The sequence below is a fragment of the Syngnathus scovelli genome, chromosome 11 (genome assembly GCF_024217435.2).
Source record: "Syngnathus scovelli strain Florida chromosome 11, RoL_Ssco_1.2, whole genome shotgun sequence".
Taxonomy (NCBI): domain Eukaryota; kingdom Metazoa; phylum Chordata; class Actinopteri; order Syngnathiformes; family Syngnathidae; genus Syngnathus; species Syngnathus scovelli.
In genome coordinates, this window is record NC_090857.1 from 3,841,634 (window position 1) to 3,861,264 (window position 19,631).

The window sequence follows — 19,631 nt, forward strand, 5'->3', positions numbered from 1 at the left end:
TTTCACCCACCTGTCAATATTAACACCATGCAAGGAGAAGCAAGTAGTTGCATCTGGTTTAGTGGAATTTCTGAAGTTCATCACCCCCGAAATGGTAAATCGCAACAGGGAGTCAAGCAAACAGTTGAAGCAGTTGACCAGTCAGCACATTTATTAGCATCGTGCTTTATGACTCTTTTATTAGCCTGTGGTTAATTCATTAGTAACTCGCCAAGACGTCTGCTTTATGCCTCAAACACTTTTCATTTCTTTCAATTCAAATTACCGGATTTACATTCCATAACCTGTCAATCAAAATCTCAACTATATCAGCTACCAACTTTTTTGAACAGCTCCCAGCTTTTCTGTATACAAAAAACGACTCATATTTGTGTTCTATTTGAGTTGTATTTATTGTTAAGTGTCTACATTGGGAAATATATTGAATTTTAAAGTTAAATACAACTTGGGCGTACTTTTGTGTACCACTACCTCGAGAGGTACTTTGAGGGTCACTGGATTACAACATGAAGAATACACTTACTGATGTAATTCTTGTTTTCCATTTGATTGTTTCATCCATCCATCCATCCACTTTGCAAACTGTTTATCCTCATGAGGGGTCGCGGGTGTGCTGGAGCCGATCCCAGCTGACTTCTCGCAATAGGCGAGGGACTCCCTGAACTGCCAATCACAGGGCACACATAGACGAACAACCATTCGCACTCACACCTACGGGCAATTTGGAGTAGCCAATCTGCCTACCTTGCATGTGTTTTGGAATGTGAGAGGAAGCCAGGGTACCTGGAGGAACCCCATGTAGGCACGGGGAGAACATGCAAACTCCACACAGAAAGGCCGAAGTCGGAATCAAACCAACTGTGAGGCGTATGTGCTAACATTCGTCCAGCGTGCTGCCCATTTGATTCTTTCTTTTTTTTTTTTATGGCTTCCTATGACAGTGGTAGTTAACAGCATATACAAAATGGTGTTTTAAAAATTTGACAGAAACTACCCTAAGAAAATGGACTTCTCCAGGCCATCCTCTGCCTTTGTATACTCCAGATGAGATTTGAAGTACTGGCTTTTATACTGCGGGCTGTGCCGGACGTACTCCAGGTAGTCCGGCGTGCCAGGACAGATAACGTTATCGGCCAGCAGGATACTCCCTTTCCTCAAGAGGCCGCATTCCTGAGGGAACAGTGCCAAAGTTAGTGCTGTGCGGGGCGCTAATGTCAAAACGCCATCAGTAGAAAATAACCTGCCTCCATCAGTTTGGTGTCGAGAAGGTAACGATTCTTCCAGTGGTCCAAAAAAACCAAGTCAAATGTTTTGACTCCAAAATGCTCCTTCAGTTTAGGGATCCATTCACCAGAATCCCCTTCGACTAACTGCACCTGCAGAAACAAAAACAGGTGCATCTCAGTCTCAAACTGCTTGTTTATTGAAAACCAGCAGAAGCTTTTACCTTGTCACCAACACCCGCCCATGCAATAACTTGCCGAGCGATAGCGGCATAGTCGGGATTAAATTCAAGTGTAATGAACTTGGCGTGAGGTGGCAGCAAACTGGCGATACGAACTGTGGAGTAGCCGCAGTAGGTGCCCAGCTCAAGCACACAAGATGGATTGGCCTCGGACACCACAGAGTCAAGAATGCAACCTATGGCAAATGAAAATTACTACAATACAAGAGAGCATGTATAGTATTTTTTATTCCGCTATCAAAACGGGTCTAACAAAAGTAGTACATGGTCTGTACTTTTTTTTTCTCCCCCAAACAATATCTCAGTACCTTTCTCGTCGCCTACGTTCATGGCCCACTCATTGTGGTTGCAGAAGTCATCAATGGCTTTAACCACGCTTCGAGGGTCCCCTCTTGTGGCCGATTTTTGTACTGCAGCAAGCAGCCTCTGAGAGAAAATCAAAACAGTACAGACAGGCACAATGTAACTACGTCCATTTGTTTTGATATTGTTCAAATATAAATAAAGTCAAACCAAATTTTTGAATTGCTAATTTGCACTTTTCAAATGAGCATTTGAATGAAGCAGAAAAAAATGCAACAGTAAAGTATGGTTAGTTAAGGGCCTCCTACTTTTTATTTGCTATTCCAAAATATATGGGAAAAAAATATGAATTCTTTAATCACCCCCACTTTGATTAGGTTGTCTTATATTATAGCCCATAGGCTAAATTATTGTGACTTTTTCAGTAAGTCTACATTCACACCAGTTCCGAGTATGGCTGAGGTCCCACCTGAGGACGTGTGGACTGGGTCAGCTTGTCCAGTGCCCATTCCACAATGACATCATGCCAGAAGAGTGCCAGGCCTCCATGATACTGCACAGCGCTGGGGATCACCCATTTATACAGCGAAAACAGTAGAATTGCTCCGCCAATGCAGCTAGCAACGAGCCACCACATCCTGCAACCAACAAAAAAAATAAATAAATCAGTGCTGCTCAATCATACAATACTGTAATCACAAGCTGCATAGAGATGAATAAAAGCTCCCATGTCTCCTTTCACTCTAGGCTCTCCCTTTGTATTGGGCTAATGAGATGGGTGTTTACTATTCAGTGATGCTGTTATCTCTTTCAGTATCTTCCAGCCACACACAGTATGATGAATATCATTTAATATCAACTGGAATAAGAAGAGAGTGTCTACAGCATGTGCTGGTGTATTTTTACCACGCAGGGATAAAATATCAAATACATGAAATGGGGGACAGGAAAAACAAGCAACATCATACACCCATACCAAAGCTATTTTTTTAGTGTCGCTATGGCAGGCAACAGCTGTACCTTAGTTACGCAGAAAAAACGACTATGAAAGCCGAGCCAAGGTTGAGCTAATGCCTTTTGATTTGCGGTTTGAGTTGCATGGCAACTGGCTGCGGGTTAGGGGGCTGTGTCACAAAAGGCGGACTAACCGGACTTTAACCTTTCCTTGTACAATTCCCATGAGATGCAACTTGACGTAACCATTCAAGTGCATACATGCAGACAGAGAATAAGTCAAATATAGTCTGTGCATCAGAAAGGAGTCGAAAGTAAATGACAGAAATCTGCAAATTTACTGCTGTCATTTTTTTTTTCTTACATGCACATGAGTGGTCAGTTTAACGGGGTGTCACGAACCAGTTAATGTAGAGCCGCTGTTCAAGCAGGAGTTAAAACCTGCCACGATGAACACAACTCACACCTTTTAAGCCAACAGAAAATCACACTTACGTTTCAGAATGACGCCGTGTGTCGCCTCACTCCTGCACGCAAAACTTGCAAAAGTCAATAACAAGACATGTCGACGTGTATTTGGATTCACACTTAACTCCTCCCCTCCCCTCCCCTCCCCTCCCTTCTCCTCCAGCCTCCCGTCTCCCCTTCTCTGAGGGCAGCTCCAACGTGAGCATGCAAGGAATGCGCCATAGTTCAGCAACCCGCACACAAAATTACATTTAGCTCCTCCTCCTCAGCGCAAACTGATTTATTAGTGAGCGGCGTACTGTACAAAACGTCAGCCAGTTCAAATGTAATTTGTTCTTTAAAAAAACTGAAAGCTTTTGAATACATCATAGAAAACAAACTTAAGTTGGTCATTCTGTCTGAATCCAATGGAACTGCCGTGAATATGCAAATCGCCTGATGGGAAAAGGCACAAGGCTTTGCACATGATGCCAGCACCAGATTTGTACAATAAAGTCCTCCAAGTCCAATGAATGGGAGAGACAAAGTCCGCGGCCAAAACAAGGAGGTCAAGTTAGGTTGTTGTGATCCACGGGTGTTTAAGACATTGGGCCGCTGTGGCTCTTTTTTCCGGCTGAAGATGCAACATGGTCAAGAGGAACGAACTGAACCGGGCCGCTTCGTCCTGTGGCCACTCGTACTTGTCCAGCAGGATTTCCAACAAGCTCCACGGCTTCAGCTTTGAGATGCGCCTCAGTTGTCCTGGATGAAGTTGACAACCGAGTCATTAGTTCACGCAGAATCGCGATAAGATTCACCTGGAAAAATTCAAGGGGGGGGGGGGGTCTCGGTTTGCGTACATTCTGATGTTTTACCTTTTTGGTTGAAGAATCTTTTGGATTTTTTCCCCGAAAGGGCCAACTTGGATGGAAGAGGTCCCAGCAGCTCGATGATGTGTGCAATATGATCTAAAATAACATCCACAACATTATAATCTATTACTGCTTGATATATGGAATAATAAAATGTTGTGGTTTTATTATTCTAATAATTATTTCAAAGCCAACCTTCTTCACGGGAGAATGTGGTCCCTGACTGGGGGTCAAACAGATAGTCCCCCGTTGCGAGCTCGAAAGCCTAAACAAAACACACATCGGTGGGTGTCTATGATAATATTTATGCGCTGAAGTTGACTGTTGCCCTTCTCACCATGCAGGCAGTGCTCCAAATGTCAGCCGGGGTGCTGTAGTCAGCACCAATCAGGACCTCCACTGAGCGGTATTGACATGTCTGGATGTCTTCAGAAAAGTGTTTGTACTACGAGACCACATGGATTGCACCAGACCACAACATTTAGTCAGTCAAGAGTTCAGTCATCAATGCCTGGATTGTAATGGTGAGTGTTTTCTCTCCAGATGTTATCAATACCCTCTTACTCATGCTTTTATTTATGGCTTGTTACAATCGATTCTACCAAAAGACATACTATGGAAACCCTACTACTGCACTTGACCAAAAATGATGTATGATACCGCCAATATTAATAACTTCTCTGATTGTTCTGTCACTCACCACCCAGCAAGCATTGCCAAGGTCAGCAATTTTAACAAGCATCTTGTCCGCGTTATGTGGCAGTAGGAGGTCAAGAGGCCCCTCACAGTCATTGTTTCCTAAGAAGGAAAAAAAAGGTAAAGGATGTCACTGATTACACTCACTTGGAGTGTTCCGGTTTTGCTTATCTGGATTCCCATGATTGAACTTTGTCCTTGTGTGTTTGCATTTTCCCCAACTCTGATAAGGGTTGATAACAGACCAATGGTAAAAACAGATGCACCGTCTATGATACAGGTACAGTACACTGCAATGAAAATACGCCCCCTTGTGGTCTAAAACTGGTATAGCACTTGGTAAGGAACAATAGATTGTGCGTAATCATGCTCTAAATTTTTGTTCGCTCATTTTTTGTTTGTTTATTATTTTTTTATTTAAATTAAATCAAGTTTGTCAGTTATGTTGGTCATTCTTTATGATTATTCAAGAATTGCAAATACTGACCATGAGGAGAGAGTTGTTTGTCTGGCATCTGATGTAAAAATAAAGATCTGGACGCAGAAAAGGGGGCATCTTGGGTGATGTCTGGCAACGAAGAGGAGAAGTTTCTGTGACTGAGCTCAGGCGAGTCCAGCCTGTCGGACAAGAGCATGGTCTGTCTCCTTAATGTGATGTCAGAGTCCGGGAGCAATGTTTGACAGGTGCCAGACGGAGTTGTAACATCATATAGGCCATCGTGAGGTGGTTTTTGACTTTGGTCGGATGTATTCGCCTTGGCTCGCTGCTTCCTCTCTGTCCACCTCAGGCCTTTTAGATGTGACCTTGAAGCCTTGCTAGACTGCAAAGAGAAAAGTTGCACGCCAACCTTTTGCATGCAGCCCCCTCCACACACACAATTCAAACATAATACTTACCCAATTCCCAATGTTTTGGAAAACCCCCGTCAACCTTCCCATTAATTTGGACAAACTCTAACGGGGGTGAAAAAAAAAATTCAAATTGATGACTCATGCAATACATTTTCAGACATATGTAAATGTCAAATAAATGCTTCAATATACACACCTTTTTTTGTTTGGCAGTTGAGCTCTCTGGAGAGGAAAGAAAATAAAACTCATTATGTGAACAATTTTTAAGAAGGTCCACAGTTAACTGAAACATTTAAAACCTCATCACTAACTTGGTTCGCTGGTCAATACAGCGGAATCGGGCAGTTGCCACAGTTTGGTGTCGCCTGCCAGTTTCTGTATGTAAACATCGTCCACCCGCAAGAGGATGTTCTCCGGCTTGATGTCTGTGTGTATGATCTTGCACTTTGTGTGCAAGTATTCTAAACCTTGCAGAACCTACAGTAAGGATGATGAAAAGTTAGAGGAATAGAGTATTTTTTCAGAAAATCTCAAGAAAGTCACCTGTCTGATGATGCTTTTGACACAAGGAAGCGGAAGACCAGTGTAGTTGGATTTGACGATCCACCTCAGGAGCTGGTGGCCCAGCACCTCCAAGACCATGCAGACATCTTGCGAGCAATTAAGGACATCACTTGATATCATGGAGTAGTTTTGGGGTAGACACAGAGTAAGGATACGCTCTCCGTTCACTCCAGAGATCCTGAAATCATCGATGAGGTGCACAATTGTCTGACGTTTAGGATCTCTGGGGTCACTGTCCCTCACCTGATAGCCAAAAATATATTCAACTCGAGCAAATAGCAATTGAAGCATACTGGAACTGAGCTCACTGACACATTTGAGAAGTTTGATCTCATCCATGGCTGTCTCTGTAAACATCGGAGCACTTTTCACCACCTTGAGAGCGACAAAGTGCCTTCTCCTGCATAAAAATAAACAAAATGTTTGTGCCTTATTGTTAAACTACCTTTAATTCCCAGTTAATTTCCATAAATTCCCATAATCCCTATGGGAATGTCTACCTCCCATTCTAGAATTCTATATATTTACTAAAACATTTCCACAATCCATACTTACACCATATCCCAGCAGAGCCACACCGTGGAAAAGTGACCCCATCCCAACTTTTTGACCACCTGGTATCGGTCCTCAAAAATCTCTCCAACCTCTACAGGATAGTAACCACCTGCAACACAAAGTGTCTTGTAAATAAAAATTGAAGGTCTAACCAGGGTGGTCAAGGTTTGGTGCTGGCGTGTTGTCTACCGATCCCATAATCTGACGGGTTCTCCTGTTCGTCATACGATCCCGCAAGCTCCGGCGGGGCAGGATGAACTTCAACTGGATGACAACGTGGAGGAGCTGGACTGGCTGAGGGAATCGATTTCGGACTCCCGGGTGGGGTCGAGGGCTCAGGGGCAGGATGAGCGCTCTCGTTTAGTTGTATTTGTCGCTCAGGGGAGGTGGCGGTAACAAGGGCTGATAGAGTGGCAGCATAGGATGTGGACATTTTTAACAGGAGCCTGCTGAGTCCAGATGACAATGACACTTAGAGCGGTCCAATAAAATGAGGTGCATTCTGAAGATATTTATTCAACCCACTTTACAGTTACACTTTACTGCGTAACCTTATTCATAAATTCATTTACTTTGAAAAGGTGCTTTATGTCCTGTTTCTATCTGGTAGACAGAACTATGTCTTAAGGGATTCCACAGGGTTCAATTTTAAGGCCCCTGCTTTTCTCCTTATATTGTCTGCCCCTTGCGCTCCATATTGAGAAAGCAGTAGGTTCTTGAGATCTTTTTACAACAGTGCACATATGTGTTTATAAATCACGTGAGGTCGCTTGTTTGTGTCTTTGTAGTGACAATTCCAATGAGCCATGCAGTCAGTGAATGCTCAACGTGTATTTTTAGCCAGTCAAATAGCGTCCTAAGTGAAACCAAACTGTTCCAAATGTTGTTAGATTCAATTTTAGTGACTTGTTGTTGTAGGAAAAACAAGATTCAGAATAAATTTTTTCAACCATATAAAATGTATCCAATGGTGAGCTAAAAGTGTGAGCCATTTCCCATCCATATACAGACAGCACACCAATGAACAAGTAGCACCAAGGTCATTCATTCCTACTAAATAAACTCAGAAACGTACTTACTTGGTGTCTGATATATTCCGTTATAATCTTCCCGTAATAAGCACAGTGCACAAAGTTAGCCATACACAGTACCTCGGTCTCGTATGGTCTGGCCCTCTCTCTGGTGGGACTGCCAACACTCAGTCCAGGAATAGCCAAGCACTTGACGTGCATGCTGTGTTGCTGCATGGTTGCTGCTACAACAACAGACTGCCCTTGTAAATCTAGACTGGAAACAGTATTTTGCGAGGCAAGGCATGTACATGTGCAAATAGCATACACAGTAGTGCAATATGACAGCTGTGTGTGTGTGTGGGGGGGGGGGGGCATTTTAAAGTGCAGTCACAGACTTGTTAAGTTGAAGCAGATATATAATAGTCACAATAAAATATTTACATTTGTACATGAATAAAAGCCAAGAGTTGAACGAGGTAAATTCGCATTTGGATGTGCAAATATATTCAAAGGCACCCAATATTATTGAAATATTTACTTGAACAGTAAATATTGACTATTTTTTAATTTAATGATTGACAATAAATGTTATTCTATAATGTTTATCAGCCAAATACCTCCTGTCCACAAAGCCTATTGACAGCCGGTATGAAAGAAAAAGTATCATCCACAAGATGGCGCTCACGCTATCAAAACCACATTTTTGAGGCGTAAGCCTATCTACCAAAACCAAACTCGAGAGGCGCTAAAACGCTTTTGAAATTCATTGCCTTCATTGATTCTTGTTTTATTACAATTTCAGACTTGTTGAAGAGGAAATTATTGTAGATTCAAATATATTTACACATTACATTTAGCCCTGATGACTGTTAAGCTGCTATGCCACTTTAACAATAATACACAGACTTGAGAAAAGTCAGAATAGTTACTTTACCTTTGTAGAAAACTTGATATTTCGTGTTACGTGATTTATCCTGTGATGCAAAACTATTGATTGCAACATGAAACTTTATTGTAGTAGAATGAATGCACAATTTCATACATACGGGTACATACAGTATAGGGAAGGCCTATTGAGCCTGATTTCATAGACCTGCTAATAAAAGGGGGTGGAACAGTGGTATTTAAATATATATTTTTAAAAAGAGACTTGAACATTAGCAAGTCTGCGGAATATGATGCTTCTAACACATGAATTCCCACACTAACGGATGAGAACACGCTACAGTAGATTGCTACAAAGTGGTCAAGTTTATGAATATACTATCGGTCAATTTTGCTCTTGAGCTAAATTCATAGCATTTTTCTCAACTCTAAGAAAAATACATTTCAAGTCCCAGTGCACAGACATTTGGTCTTTTCAGAAAACTGTATAGCTGTGTACAGTAGAACATTAAATCAACATGGTGCTACATGTTTTTTTTTTTTTTTTTTAACCAGAGTAGGAAATATTATCAACATACAGTATCAAACAAAAAAAATTACATTCGAATGAGTCCATAGATCATAAATGGCAACTAAGTAATTACGCCCAAAAATATGCTTGGTTCTGTTTACATCAAATTAATTACAAGATTATCTGATACTCACATTTTCTGAGGTTTATGTGGCAGAATGATCAAAAGACTAAGAAATACATGTAATGGAATATAATCCTATTTTTTTTTTTGTTTTCAGACAACAACAAGAGGTGATGTAAAATAACAAGTCAAAATGCGAAATCATTGCATATACAAATCTGCAGAGATGAACTCTCAAAACATTTTCTGGACGTGAGACCTGCTCACTCAGTCACTCTGAACAGCAGCAGCCCTATTCTCTTCATGCCACCAGATTCATTTGTTTTTCTTCACAGAGAATCAAATTGATTAAACGTGGAAGCGGGGTTTGTTACATGTGGTTAGTTTAAAAAAAAAAAAATCTTATTGTTAGTAAGGGAGTAAAACATCTTGTAAGTTCTCACCGCAATCCATCCCACACTATTTACAGAGAGGCTGATGATGACAGCCAACACTACAGCCCGACATCTCTCATGGTAGCAAATCAAAGGGAATTTAAGGCTTAAGATGTTCATAAAGTGCGCTGTACGACAGCCAGATCCCCTTTAAACTGAAGAAAGCAACGCAAGTTCTTGTCATACAGTACAAGTGCTACTGTAGTACAGTAGATCTCCCAACAGCCCTCAGCTTTGTTTGAAAATAAATCTCTGACATTGTTCCAAATTCCCCCACATTTTAGTGACATCGTGAACGACTCGATTCGATTCAATTCATAGAGGCTAAATTACAAGCGGTACGGGTCAGTAGAAAGTTTTGCTCGATTAAAAACATGGAGGCACTCCCATCTGCTACGTTCTTCAACTTTTGGGTATCAACATTGACAAATTGGAATGGTTGTAGAATTAATTACAGATGAAGATTGAGTTTTTTTATATTATCCACAAACACATGTTCACTGGCATGTTCTAATACTTGTATATTGAGCAATATATTATCTCTTCAATATAATTTTTTTAGAACTCGGGAGGTATAAAATAGTGATTTCAACTTGTAAAAAAAAAATGAATATCTTGGGAGACTTCTCTGTGTTATTATTGAGGATATTGTGAAGGTACCATGAAGTAGTGCAGCTTGACCATATTAGTAAACGCTCACCTCCTTTGGGAGTTGTCGGTTCAGCGACATCAGGCTCGACAAAGCTTCTCACACCGTACTGCTGCTGTTGTTTGTTAGTCGTTTTTCTGCTGAGGTTGCCATGTTTTGTTTCCCTGTTGAACTCACATTGTAGCAAGTGGTCTGTACTTGGAGTCAATGCTTGGTATTTTGCGTGTGTGTGTGTGTGCGCGTGTGTTCTTCTGCCTTAGACAAGGGTGCCCGGGTCTGCGTTGGGTTCCTTCGGGGCCCCTTCTTGTGTCTGTGAGTGAGGAGTCTCCTGATAGAGGGACAGCTCCATTGACCTGTTGGGGAGGCAACACATATAAAAACTCCACACAAAGTAGGCGGGAATGTTCTGGATATGGATGCTGTTTTGTTTTGTGAAAAGATGTCTCCTCCGGCGAAGCGTAGGAGACATCAATCACTGCAGATGGATAATTTTTCGACCACGCGAGAATATGCAAGCCGCAAACTGATAGTGCAAAGACAGCAATACTGACCTGCCATGCAGCGGGTGCCCATGAAAGCTGGCTGACTGGGACATTTGAGGCCTGTGGGGGTTACTCGCTTCACCTTGAGCGGACTGGGTTGCTAGAGGGTGGGGGTGTGACAGTCGTGAAACGCCTGCTTCGTGGCTCTTAGGAGGATATCCAAGGGCGTTACGAAGGTACCAGTCTCTGAGGCCTTCCAGAGCCAAGGCTTTGTGGAGGCTTCTTGTTGAGTCCTCAGGGGTGGGGAGGGAGAATTGCGGGGCTCTTCGACTGAAAGCAGGCCCGGAGAGTTCCGTCTGGTAGGGGAGGAGGTTGGGGATGGAGGACGTGGTGGTACCGGCGGCGGGAAGGTGTGACAACAGGATGGCATCTTGAGTGTGTTGCTGCAAGGGGATAAAGGGTCCACAAGATTTGGTTCTGGTGACCTTGACCCTGCGCATGTCAGCTTGAGACCCTCGACCAACCATGGGGCTGTAAGGAGGCGCGGCGCTCGGGAGGTGCACCTGAGAATGGGAGAAACCATTTGCGTGGGGAGTAACTCCTCCAGTGGAGGAGCAGTGAGAGGGTAAGTCCTGCCAGATCCTGCCTGTGGACTGGAAGAGGTTGTGTTGCACTTGCATCCTTTGCTGCTTTCCCCAGATGTAGTCCATCAGCAGCTCATTGTAGCCCACCCCCCTGGCCCCCATGGACAGGCGCATTTTGGCCTGCTCCCCAGATCCGTCCACGTGTTTTTCGGGGCTGCTCAAGTGAATGTGCCGTAGTTTCCCATCCGTCAGCGTTTCCGAACTCTTGTAGGGCCCTCCTTTAGGGTGCATCCCATTTCTGGGCGCCGGGTCGTCCGGAAGGCTGGACCGATCCAGAAGGGCCTCCGAGCTGTTACTGCGTCTGGCTCTGGAGTTGTAAAGGCCGCTTCTACGGTCCGAGGAGGAGCCCTCCTGGGCGAGTGGGATCATATAGGGCACATCTGGACTGCCGGACCACTGCTTCGACCCGTTGCTCCCCGACACATCGGACCTAAAATAATGAAGTAAAGCTGAGAGCTTTTTAAAGCTTTTTTTTCACTCCAAATGACTTTAAGTCTTTGTATTTACGCATTCAATAGAAGTACGATTATCTTATTTACATTTCTACATCTACATCTACATGTGAATATGACTTGTAAATGTTGCCCCATTGTTTAACCCTGAGTTGTTAAATTTCTATAGACTTGGCGGCAGCCTTCCTAAAAGACAAAAAAAAAGGCTTTAACCCCCCGCTGGTGACGAAATGCTCGCTCCTCCTGAACCTGGAGGAAGAACATTACCTGACATGAACACTGATTGGTGCTGTTCGGGCCAAAAGCGGCGTCGCTGGAACACTTCTGCCTTCAACATTAGATGCACTTCTTGGTAAAGAGTGAGTTGGACTGCGGAAGACACAATCAAAAAGAAGCCATGAATGGTGGAGATAAGAAATAAACCGAAGTTAGGAGTTTACAAACACACATGAAGGTACCTGACAGAGCTTGTGACAGAATTGCGCCGTGTTCTCATTTCATAGTAAATCTCTACTGGAGAAAGTTTCCTGCTGATCCTGTGGTCGGGGCTGCCGACAGTTAGCCGAGGCTGGGACAAAGAGCGCTGGTCGGCAACCACGCCGGGAGACGACTCTTGGGAGAGAAAATACAAAGAAGGGCGGTTACGAGCGGATCAAATCAAGGTGGTGAATTTCAACCTGTGAATTCGATTTGAAAATGAGACCGTACCATTGTCATGTGACGTTGAATCTGACATGGAGCTTGCGCTCTCTGACATGACACCGTCCTCTGGAAGTCAAAGCATACCGCCGACCTTAGCGAAAACCTCATCTGAACGGAATTTGAATATAAATAAAGCTTTCAACGCATTACCTACCTGTGTGACATCCCCGATGGACCGTCCTCTTGCTATTTGGGATGTTTCTGTCCGACTCTGTGTGTCTGTACAGAGCACCGGTGAAGATGGCTTTCACCTGCCTTCTTTGGGCCGCTTCATCTTGCAGCTGGAGCATAATCACTTACGTTAGGAATCGAGTACAAACGAATACAATAACGGGAAAGCTGTTGACTTACATCTGTCCTGGGAGGCAGGCCAGTTCTGCGTTGCACCGTTGGGGGTTTCTCCCCTGTCTCCAGGGGGAACGCCTGTGGCAACTTCCCAGTCAGCTCCTGCGGAGGAAATCAATTAGCTGAAATCCCTCTCACTGGCCTACAAGGTCCGAAGATTTTCTAAAAGGACACCACTTAAGAGATTACTTGAAGTTGCTATAAAAAGGTCCTTTTAATGCTTCAGCGCTGCGAGCAGTTATGGCTTAACTGACGTTTTTGGCTATAAATTACACCTACGACGATAACAGTGAGCGATGTAGAAACTTCTAATTAGCGTGACACGAAAGGAAGAAAAAATGGAAGGCGGTGAGTCACTCTAAACACACGGATGTTTTAAAAGCCTGTGAAAAAACAGCTGAGCGCATTGTGTGGAGACAGCTTTCGATGACGGGATATGATATCTACGCTTAATAATTTGGAGGGAGATGTGCACAATGTGCAAATATTAACGACACACTGTTCCTCACAAAGGTCTCCAAAATGTTATATGCATGAATTTATTTCAGCGAGCATTGTTTGAGAAGAAATGGTTGCAACTTTATGAGTTGCTGTGTATAATAGTTCTCATGAAATCTCAAAGGCGTTGTGTGTTTTCAAGCTGGACTTTGCACTCACCGCTTCCTGGAAACAAACAAGTTTGAGCTCCTCCACGCGAGTGCTCAGCAGAGCCTCCAGGGCCTGCTTCCTCTCTTGCAGAACCGCAACCCGCTCAGCCTGCAGCTTGCCATCGTTGCACACTTGAACATCTACGCAACACATTGCGCATCATCCAGCTTGAGAAAGTCCCGATCATGAGTGCACACTTTAAAGTCATCATGTCAGGGTTAATTTACACTTTTACAATAGGTGGATGTATGTTGGGGTTGTCTGCTGCCGTCACACACAAAGAGTGTGAACGTGTTCTGATAAGCTTGACAGCTGCGTGAACAAAAGGCCTTCACACTTGCAGATGTTGTTCCAGTTGGTGGTTCCACTGAGACAAGCACTTTTGTTTTCACTCAGTTGGACTGTTAGAAAAAACACTGGCTGAAAAATTCCTCCAGGCCTTTGTGGACTTGCCTAGACATGAAGGTGTGCGCATTTTACGCCAAAGTCTGCGGGACTCTTTACTCACCCGGAGCGCCCACCAAACCCATGGATGTAATCAGATGGCCTTTGACCTCCATGTGATTTAATTGTGGGGTCTTGACAATTCACGCCACAGCCTCACCTGATGATGAGAAAAGCAGGTTGCAATTCGACAGTCCAGATGTGAGCCCATTTTGCCCACTGACCTTGTTGGGTCAGCCATGCGCTGCCCTGAGGTGTCGAGTCACTGGTCAGCGGGGGATGGTTCCCTCGTTCAAACGTAGCATCGGGAGACAGCGATTCTGATTCGGAGCTTACGACAGAACCCTTCAAAAGAAGAAAATTGGATTTGAAATCAAGCTAATGTGACCGTCTTGCTATGCTGCGATATTTGTCCCACTTAAACAAGCACACAGAATCTGAATCAGCAAATCAACTCATCTGACTCTTAACATAATGCCCCATTGCCTAAAAATGAATCACCAGCCTCGGTTTGAAGCTTAAGAATTTTTTAAAAAAGGCGTTTGCAAAGTTCTCGTGGCTCGAGGCACAGTATGAAAGTAGGAGTCTAAAATTACCAGTGAATTCATTAACAGGCCATTAATTTGCAAAGAGGATGTGAAATGGGAGAAGTATTGTTAATAATGTATTCAGACAAATCCCGTTGTGTGTGATGTGCAAAAATAGTCAATGCCACAAGTGTTCAGTGACAGATAAACAAAAACTCGCTTTAGTTCACTCGCAGTCGACTCCACCGAAATCACTTTTCATTCCAAATGTGCTTGATTTGGCACAAACTGATTACTAACATGTCCTCCCATAGCAGAGGTTTATTACCATCAAAGGCTAAAAGACCTCCAAAAATAGTCAGTTCTTTTTTTGCCAAAATCCACTCCCTCGACAGTCTTCACAAATCACAACCAGAAAGAAAGAGGCATCCCGCTGTCAGACGAATAAATCATGAAATGCTTTCGTCAGTTAGCGAATCGGGATGGCAAGCCTTGAGGGCTGAATCAAAATCAACCCCCCACCCCCACCCCCCTTTAACGTTGCTTCCATCAGCAAGGCATCTTTTAAGGAGAAACGTCTATCTGCTGAAAGAAGCGAGCTCGACCCGCTTTTTGGGTCAAGCAAGTTGTCGTGTTTTGTTTCCCTGCTTCAAACAACAGTGAGTGAAGTGCGCTTTGTGTGCGCACATAGTTGAAATACTTTGCACCGGCTCCTGTCCGGGGACCTGAGCTCGTAACTGTTGTGTGCTTTTGTCTCGTACATGTAAAAACCAACAAACTCCCTGAGAAGACAGAATTGACCATTTGGTAGAGATCATCTTCTTGGATGGTTGCCAAATGGTGTTGACAAGACTTTTTTATGTCTGCTTAGTCTGGAAATCAAAACACTGCACTCCATTTTTAGAAAAGTTCAGCTCAGCAGTATTAAACTTCAAGCTTTCACATGAATTAAACTGAAATTATTGAGCTGCTCGGCTTGTCTAAATGATTGTAAAACACCAAATGGATTGTAATGACCGTCCCGTAACACACCTGTTACAATAAATCTACTGAAGCACCAAAACGTCGAAGGCAAGAATCATTCCAAATCAAATATGCATTCTAAATTGCTGTCCCACAAAAAAAAAACAAAAAAAAAACAAGAACTGCCACGGGATCAGACAATCGCACCTGAGGATGTACAGCGCAAAATCTTGAAACATCTGGTGTGCAGATGCACGCGAAGATACAGGTAGAAAAAAAAAAAAAAAAAAGAAAAACACAGGACTGCATCGCATTCCTCGGAGCAGCCTGCGGGAGTGCCGGCAGGAGGGATCAGATAAACTGGGAGCTGCATCAAAGGGAAGATGGAGAGCCATATGAACAGCGTAGATATGAATGCGAGGCGATTATGGAACACGTGTTTTGTTTTGCATGGACTGGGCTGGGTGGGGAGGGGAGGGGGGGGGGGGGTTGGGCAGGGGCTACGTTGGTTAAAACATGAGCTGTGCGACGCCAGCGAGCTTCCTCTGTGCAGCTCGCATCACACGAATGCAAATCAACAAGGAGTTTAACATTCAAGTCTGCCGGGCCAAACGCCGAGGCCCACGACGTAGCTTCAAATCCGACAACGTTCAGATGTTCTCCTTTTTTCTCTGCTTCTCACTGCTGAGACCGCAACACTCTGTGGAAAGCTAAGTTACAACTGAGGAAAAAAAATCTCCCTAGCCATGATCACAATGCTTTTGAAAAATAAAATGTGTTTTTAATCTTTTGGTCAAAAATCAAGTGGTCAAGATGCATTTGAGGAAGCTACGCCACCTGGACAAAAGGCGGAGCCGCTTTCAAGCGACGCTCGGAGTGAAACATAATCAGGAAGAGGCGCTCTCCTTGTCATTATGGCCGGCAAGTTTCAAAATGGTTTACTGGAATTAGTGTGATGTGAAAGGGCCTTGACCTCAACTGCATCAAACCACAAAAGAGACGGTGAGTCAGTGACCTCGCCAGTGTTTTTCTGGATGACTGGACAAAATATAACAAACACACTTGTGCTTTGGTCAAAATAATCTTTATCATCTGTGCATCTGCTGTTGGGACTCACAACGTGCTTGTTAGCTGATTGTTAGCGCTGAGCGACAATAGCCACAGGTGAGGTCGGCCATGTTGACACAGCTGCTGCTGTTGTGAACGTACACACGGTAAGCAGACAAGGTTACAAACATACGTTCCCACTCAGACGAGGGAACTTCTCCTTCTTGTCCAACTGTCTCAGGCTACAGATGTGACCAGTCATGATAACGTGTCCCGACCGTGGCCCCGTCTCCTCTCCAACGGGCCTCATTTATTTGATAAGTAGAAGACATGTGACTTCTGTCTGCACGCACATACGACTCAGTTGCAAGTCCAACAAGCTGGAGCAAAAATTGTGTTCCGTCAAAGGTTTGAAAACCATCCATCAATGTATTTTTCTGTCCTGCTTCTCATGTTCAGGGTTGCTGGAGTCTCCCAGATGATGCCCAGTAGAAGGCAGAACACACTAAGAACTATTCACACTCGGATTCACACCATCACCGAGTGAGAATTGAACCTCCGCTGCCTGCACAGAAGTGGTGAAGCACTTCACCATCAGTGACAGAAACAAGACTAGCTTCAGCGTTCCATTTCCTTGAAATACTGATTCATTACATATTTATCAGCATAAAGCAGGGCAGCTTAGCTTCGACTGACCGACTCCAATAAAGGTGATTTCTCATCTCTGGCCTTGACACTCACCTTTGCACATTTGACACAATTGCTACGAGTGAAATGAATCGAGATGGCTATCCACCTGGATTCTGCTAAGCCAAGGTGGGGGGAGTAATAAGGAAAGGAATGTGGCTCAAACGTCGGAGGGGATTATTTCAATACATTTTCCCTTTGCTCTCAAACACCTCGACCCAAACCGGTGTGTAGTCCACATTTTTATGTTCTACTGTGCCTACTTTGTTGATGTAAGACTTCAAAACTGCACGCTGTAGTCTCAGCCATCTGCGTGCGCTAATCATATTAGCAAGAATTTTGATCTAATTCAGGAAGAAATGTGTCACCCACATTCACAAATATAGATGCGCCCTGAGACCTGATTCCTTGTACTCACAAGGCTTATCTTCTTAAATCCGAGCTTGGGGGGAAAAAAAAGGCCTAGAAGCTTCCACCCAAACCAGATTTTGGAATGTTTTCACTCAGTGTCTTAAGGGTAAAATAAAGACTAATGTCCTGAACTCAACTGCAAAATGTAGAGTGATCTGGGTCAGCATCCACTCCCCTGTGATGTTTGATAGAAACACACAAAGTGGTGTCAGAGGGAGTGGCTCATCGCGAAGCAGATGGGTGGACATGAGACCAGAGAAGAAAAACAAACAGCAGCATGTGTTAAGGAGATCAGGATGAAAGGCTGCAATAAATCAAATAAAGCAAGTCTCTTTGGGAAAGGTGTAACATCCCATTAGGTAAATACAACAACAGCCGACACAACAGTCATTACTTTCCAGAAGGGTTGTTTTCTGCAAGAGGGACACTCGCAGAGAATCCCCCTGCAGGCATCGACTGACCCTCACCGTCTTGTTTTTTTTTTCCAGACATCCTTGTTGAGGAATCTCTTAATGATAGGCCTTCACACTCATGCATGTGAGAAAGCAGCAATAGCATCCATAAAAACGCAGAAACATGCCCGTCTGTCTGTATTTCCCTCCATAACAACTCAGCAACAGGGGGGAAGCATGACACGCATTTCTCCTCCTGTGAGCCTGCACGCGTTAATTCATTTCGATGTGCTTGCAATCCACGACATGTGTTGCCGAAATTGACCCACTCACTCATGCAAACATTCACAGCGGCCATGTGTTCACAGCAAAGCTGAAAATAACATTTGGGTTCTTTTTTTTTTTTTTTTTTTTATCATTCACATTGCATTTAAAGTGGCGTCTCGGACGTGTGAGGCAGAATCCACGGACGTGCATCTGCATAGCCGCAGACGGCAGTATCACACACACACGATTAATAAAAAAAATAAAAAACACCTTCATATACTTCGACTCTCAATGATGGAGACCATATTTTTGCATTATTGATCTTATCTTAATGTGAAATCACTGTTACACTTTGAAGAAGAAACCCGTCTTACCGGAGAGCATGACCGATGCCTTGGGAGGACTCCGTGGTTCTCAAGCCGGGAACGAGAATCATTGCTGGCTGACACGACATCCTCTTCTTTCTCCCACAAGCGAAGAATCTTTAAAGGCACGCACCACGCGTCCGAACCGGCTCGTTCATGGTAGCTCCGCGTCCAAATTGGGATTCCCGCGAGCAGTCTAACGACCGACACCTCTCGGACCCGAACGTCAGTACAGAGCGGTCCGCATCCCAGCTGAGCTGAACCGACTGACTGGAGCAACCTCCGGAAATAAGAGCGCTAAACCCCGCCCACATGCAGCACGCCCCCGATGGAATCCAAACGAGTAGCCCTGGCTGCTTCTTTCTTCAAAATTAACCAAATCAAAAAAAATAATAATAATAAATAAACGATTAAATGAATACAAAATGTGTCAAAACTCCACGCCGGTGCTTGTTGCTGTCATTTCGCGATACACTCACAAGCCACAAGTAAATCAGGGAAAGCCAGTGGCAATTCCTATCGTGTCGACTAGATGGCGCTCTTTTTCTTCTTTCTTTACAAATCCAGTGTTTCCCAGCCAAGAACCAAGAAAATTCTAAATTTCAACATTCGTTCAACATTCAAAAAACATACAATGCAAGTGATGGTCGTTGTCAGCAAAAGGTGTTTCAATTTTTCAAAATCAAATGTAATTAATTTCCATTGGAGCGCATTGAGCCGTTCAACATCTTTCAGATATTAAATAGTTTCCTTGTCCAAAATTTAATACATTGTAGAATCTGGTACAAAACACAAAGACATCCAAGTGTAACTAATTTTATCCAAATTATATGAGTCAATCAATAATTATCATGCGTGACAGTTTGCCAAAAATGGTCTCAATAAAGCTAGAGTACAATTTCATGTGAAGAATATATTGCAGGCTATTGTT

The 19,631-nt window shown here is 43.6% G+C and overlaps 3 protein-coding genes across 5 annotated transcripts; all 3 read right to left on the bottom strand.

Moving 5' to 3' along the window:
• Positions 1 to 133: 133 nt before the first annotated feature.
• comtb (catechol-O-methyltransferase b) lies at positions 134 to 3,345 on the bottom strand. The gene is made up of 6 exons (XM_049733517.1): positions 3,218 to 3,345; positions 2,238 to 2,406; positions 1,774 to 1,891; positions 1,448 to 1,641; positions 1,245 to 1,376; positions 134 to 1,170 (listed from the first exon to the last, which is right to left on the bottom strand). The coding sequence occupies exons 2-6, from the start codon at positions 2,403 to 2,405 to the stop codon at positions 991 to 993; spliced, it is 792 nt and encodes a 263-aa protein (XP_049589474.1). The 5' UTR covers position 2,406; positions 3,218 to 3,345; the 3' UTR covers positions 134 to 990.
• Positions 3,346 to 3,435: 90 nt separating this feature from the next.
• Positions 3,436 to 7,996, bottom strand: LOC125977205 (SRSF protein kinase 3-like). Of its 3 annotated transcripts, none has more exons than XM_049733515.2 (15): positions 7,788 to 7,996; positions 6,898 to 7,154; positions 6,709 to 6,817; positions 6,466 to 6,553; positions 6,309 to 6,396; positions 6,133 to 6,239; positions 5,901 to 6,066; positions 5,786 to 5,811; positions 5,635 to 5,691; positions 5,225 to 5,558; positions 4,742 to 4,839; positions 4,379 to 4,486; positions 4,237 to 4,306; positions 4,045 to 4,137; positions 3,436 to 3,931 (listed from the first exon to the last, which is right to left on the bottom strand). In XM_049733515.2, exons 2-15 carry the CDS (start codon positions 7,139 to 7,141, stop codon positions 3,744 to 3,746), a joined length of 1,776 nt encoding a protein of 591 aa, XP_049589472.1. In that variant the 5' UTR covers positions 7,142 to 7,154; positions 7,788 to 7,996; the 3' UTR covers positions 3,436 to 3,743. The 3 variants fall into 3 exon arrangements, with proteins under 3 accessions (XP_049589472.1, XP_049589471.1, XP_049589473.1); XM_049733514.2 differs by having other exon boundaries at positions 6,898 to 7,157; positions 7,788 to 7,995; XM_049733516.2 differs by having other exon boundaries at positions 7,860 to 7,991.
• Positions 7,997 to 8,711: 715 nt separating this feature from the next.
• On the bottom strand, positions 8,712 to 18,972 carry ccdc120b (coiled-coil domain containing 120b). Its single transcript, XM_049733513.1, has 11 exons — positions 18,710 to 18,972; positions 14,266 to 14,386; positions 14,106 to 14,201; positions 13,607 to 13,737; positions 12,956 to 13,051; positions 12,759 to 12,885; positions 12,611 to 12,670; positions 12,361 to 12,514; positions 12,170 to 12,271; positions 10,876 to 11,880; positions 8,712 to 10,677 (listed from the first exon to the last, which is right to left on the bottom strand). Exons 3-11 carry the CDS (start codon positions 14,155 to 14,157, stop codon positions 10,581 to 10,583), a joined length of 1,824 nt encoding a protein of 607 aa, XP_049589470.1. The 5' UTR covers positions 14,158 to 14,201; positions 14,266 to 14,386; positions 18,710 to 18,972; the 3' UTR covers positions 8,712 to 10,580.
• Positions 18,973 to 19,631: the final 659 nt, after the last annotated feature.

What these genes read in the sequence shown, in the direction of transcription:
- ccdc120b (XM_049733513.1), bottom strand. Translation starts at nt 14,157, where the DNA reads ATGGAGGTCAAAGGCCATCTGATTACATCCATGGGTTTGGTGGGCGCT. An exon ending in GGGTTTGGTGGGCGCTCCGG is followed by an intron (nt 13,738 to 14,105) that starts GTGAGTAAAGAG and finishes TGTGTTGCGTAG; the next exon opens with ATGTTCAAGTGTGCAACGAT. An exon ending in GGGCACCCGCTGCATGGCAG is followed by an intron (nt 10,678 to 10,875) that starts GTCAGTATTGCT and finishes CCTCCCCAACAG; the next exon opens with GTCAATGGAGCTGTCCCTCT.
- LOC125977205 (XM_049733515.2), bottom strand. Translation starts at nt 7,141, where the DNA reads ATGTCCACATCCTATGCTGCCACTCTATCAGCCCTTGTTACCGCCACC. An exon ending in TGGCTCTGCTGGGATATGGT is followed by an intron (nt 6,554 to 6,708) that starts GTAAGTATGGAT and finishes ATTTTTATGCAG; the next exon opens with GAGAAGGCACTTTGTCGCTC. An exon ending in TCAAAAGCATCATCAGACAG is followed by an intron (nt 6,067 to 6,132) that starts GTGACTTTCTTG and finishes TCCTTACTGTAG; the next exon opens with GTTCTGCAAGGTTTAGAATA.
- comtb (XM_049733517.1), bottom strand. Translation starts at nt 2,405, where the DNA reads ATGTGGTGGCTCGTTGCTAGCTGCATTGGCGGAGCAATTCTACTGTTT. An exon ending in GAACGTAGGCGACGAGAAAG is followed by an intron (nt 1,642 to 1,773) that starts GTACTGAGATAT and finishes CATTTGCCATAG; the next exon opens with GTTGCATTCTTGACTCTGTG. An exon ending in TCGACACCAAACTGATGGAG is followed by an intron (nt 1,171 to 1,244) that starts GCAGGTTATTTT and finishes CTGTTCCCTCAG; the next exon opens with GAATGCGGCCTCTTGAGGAA.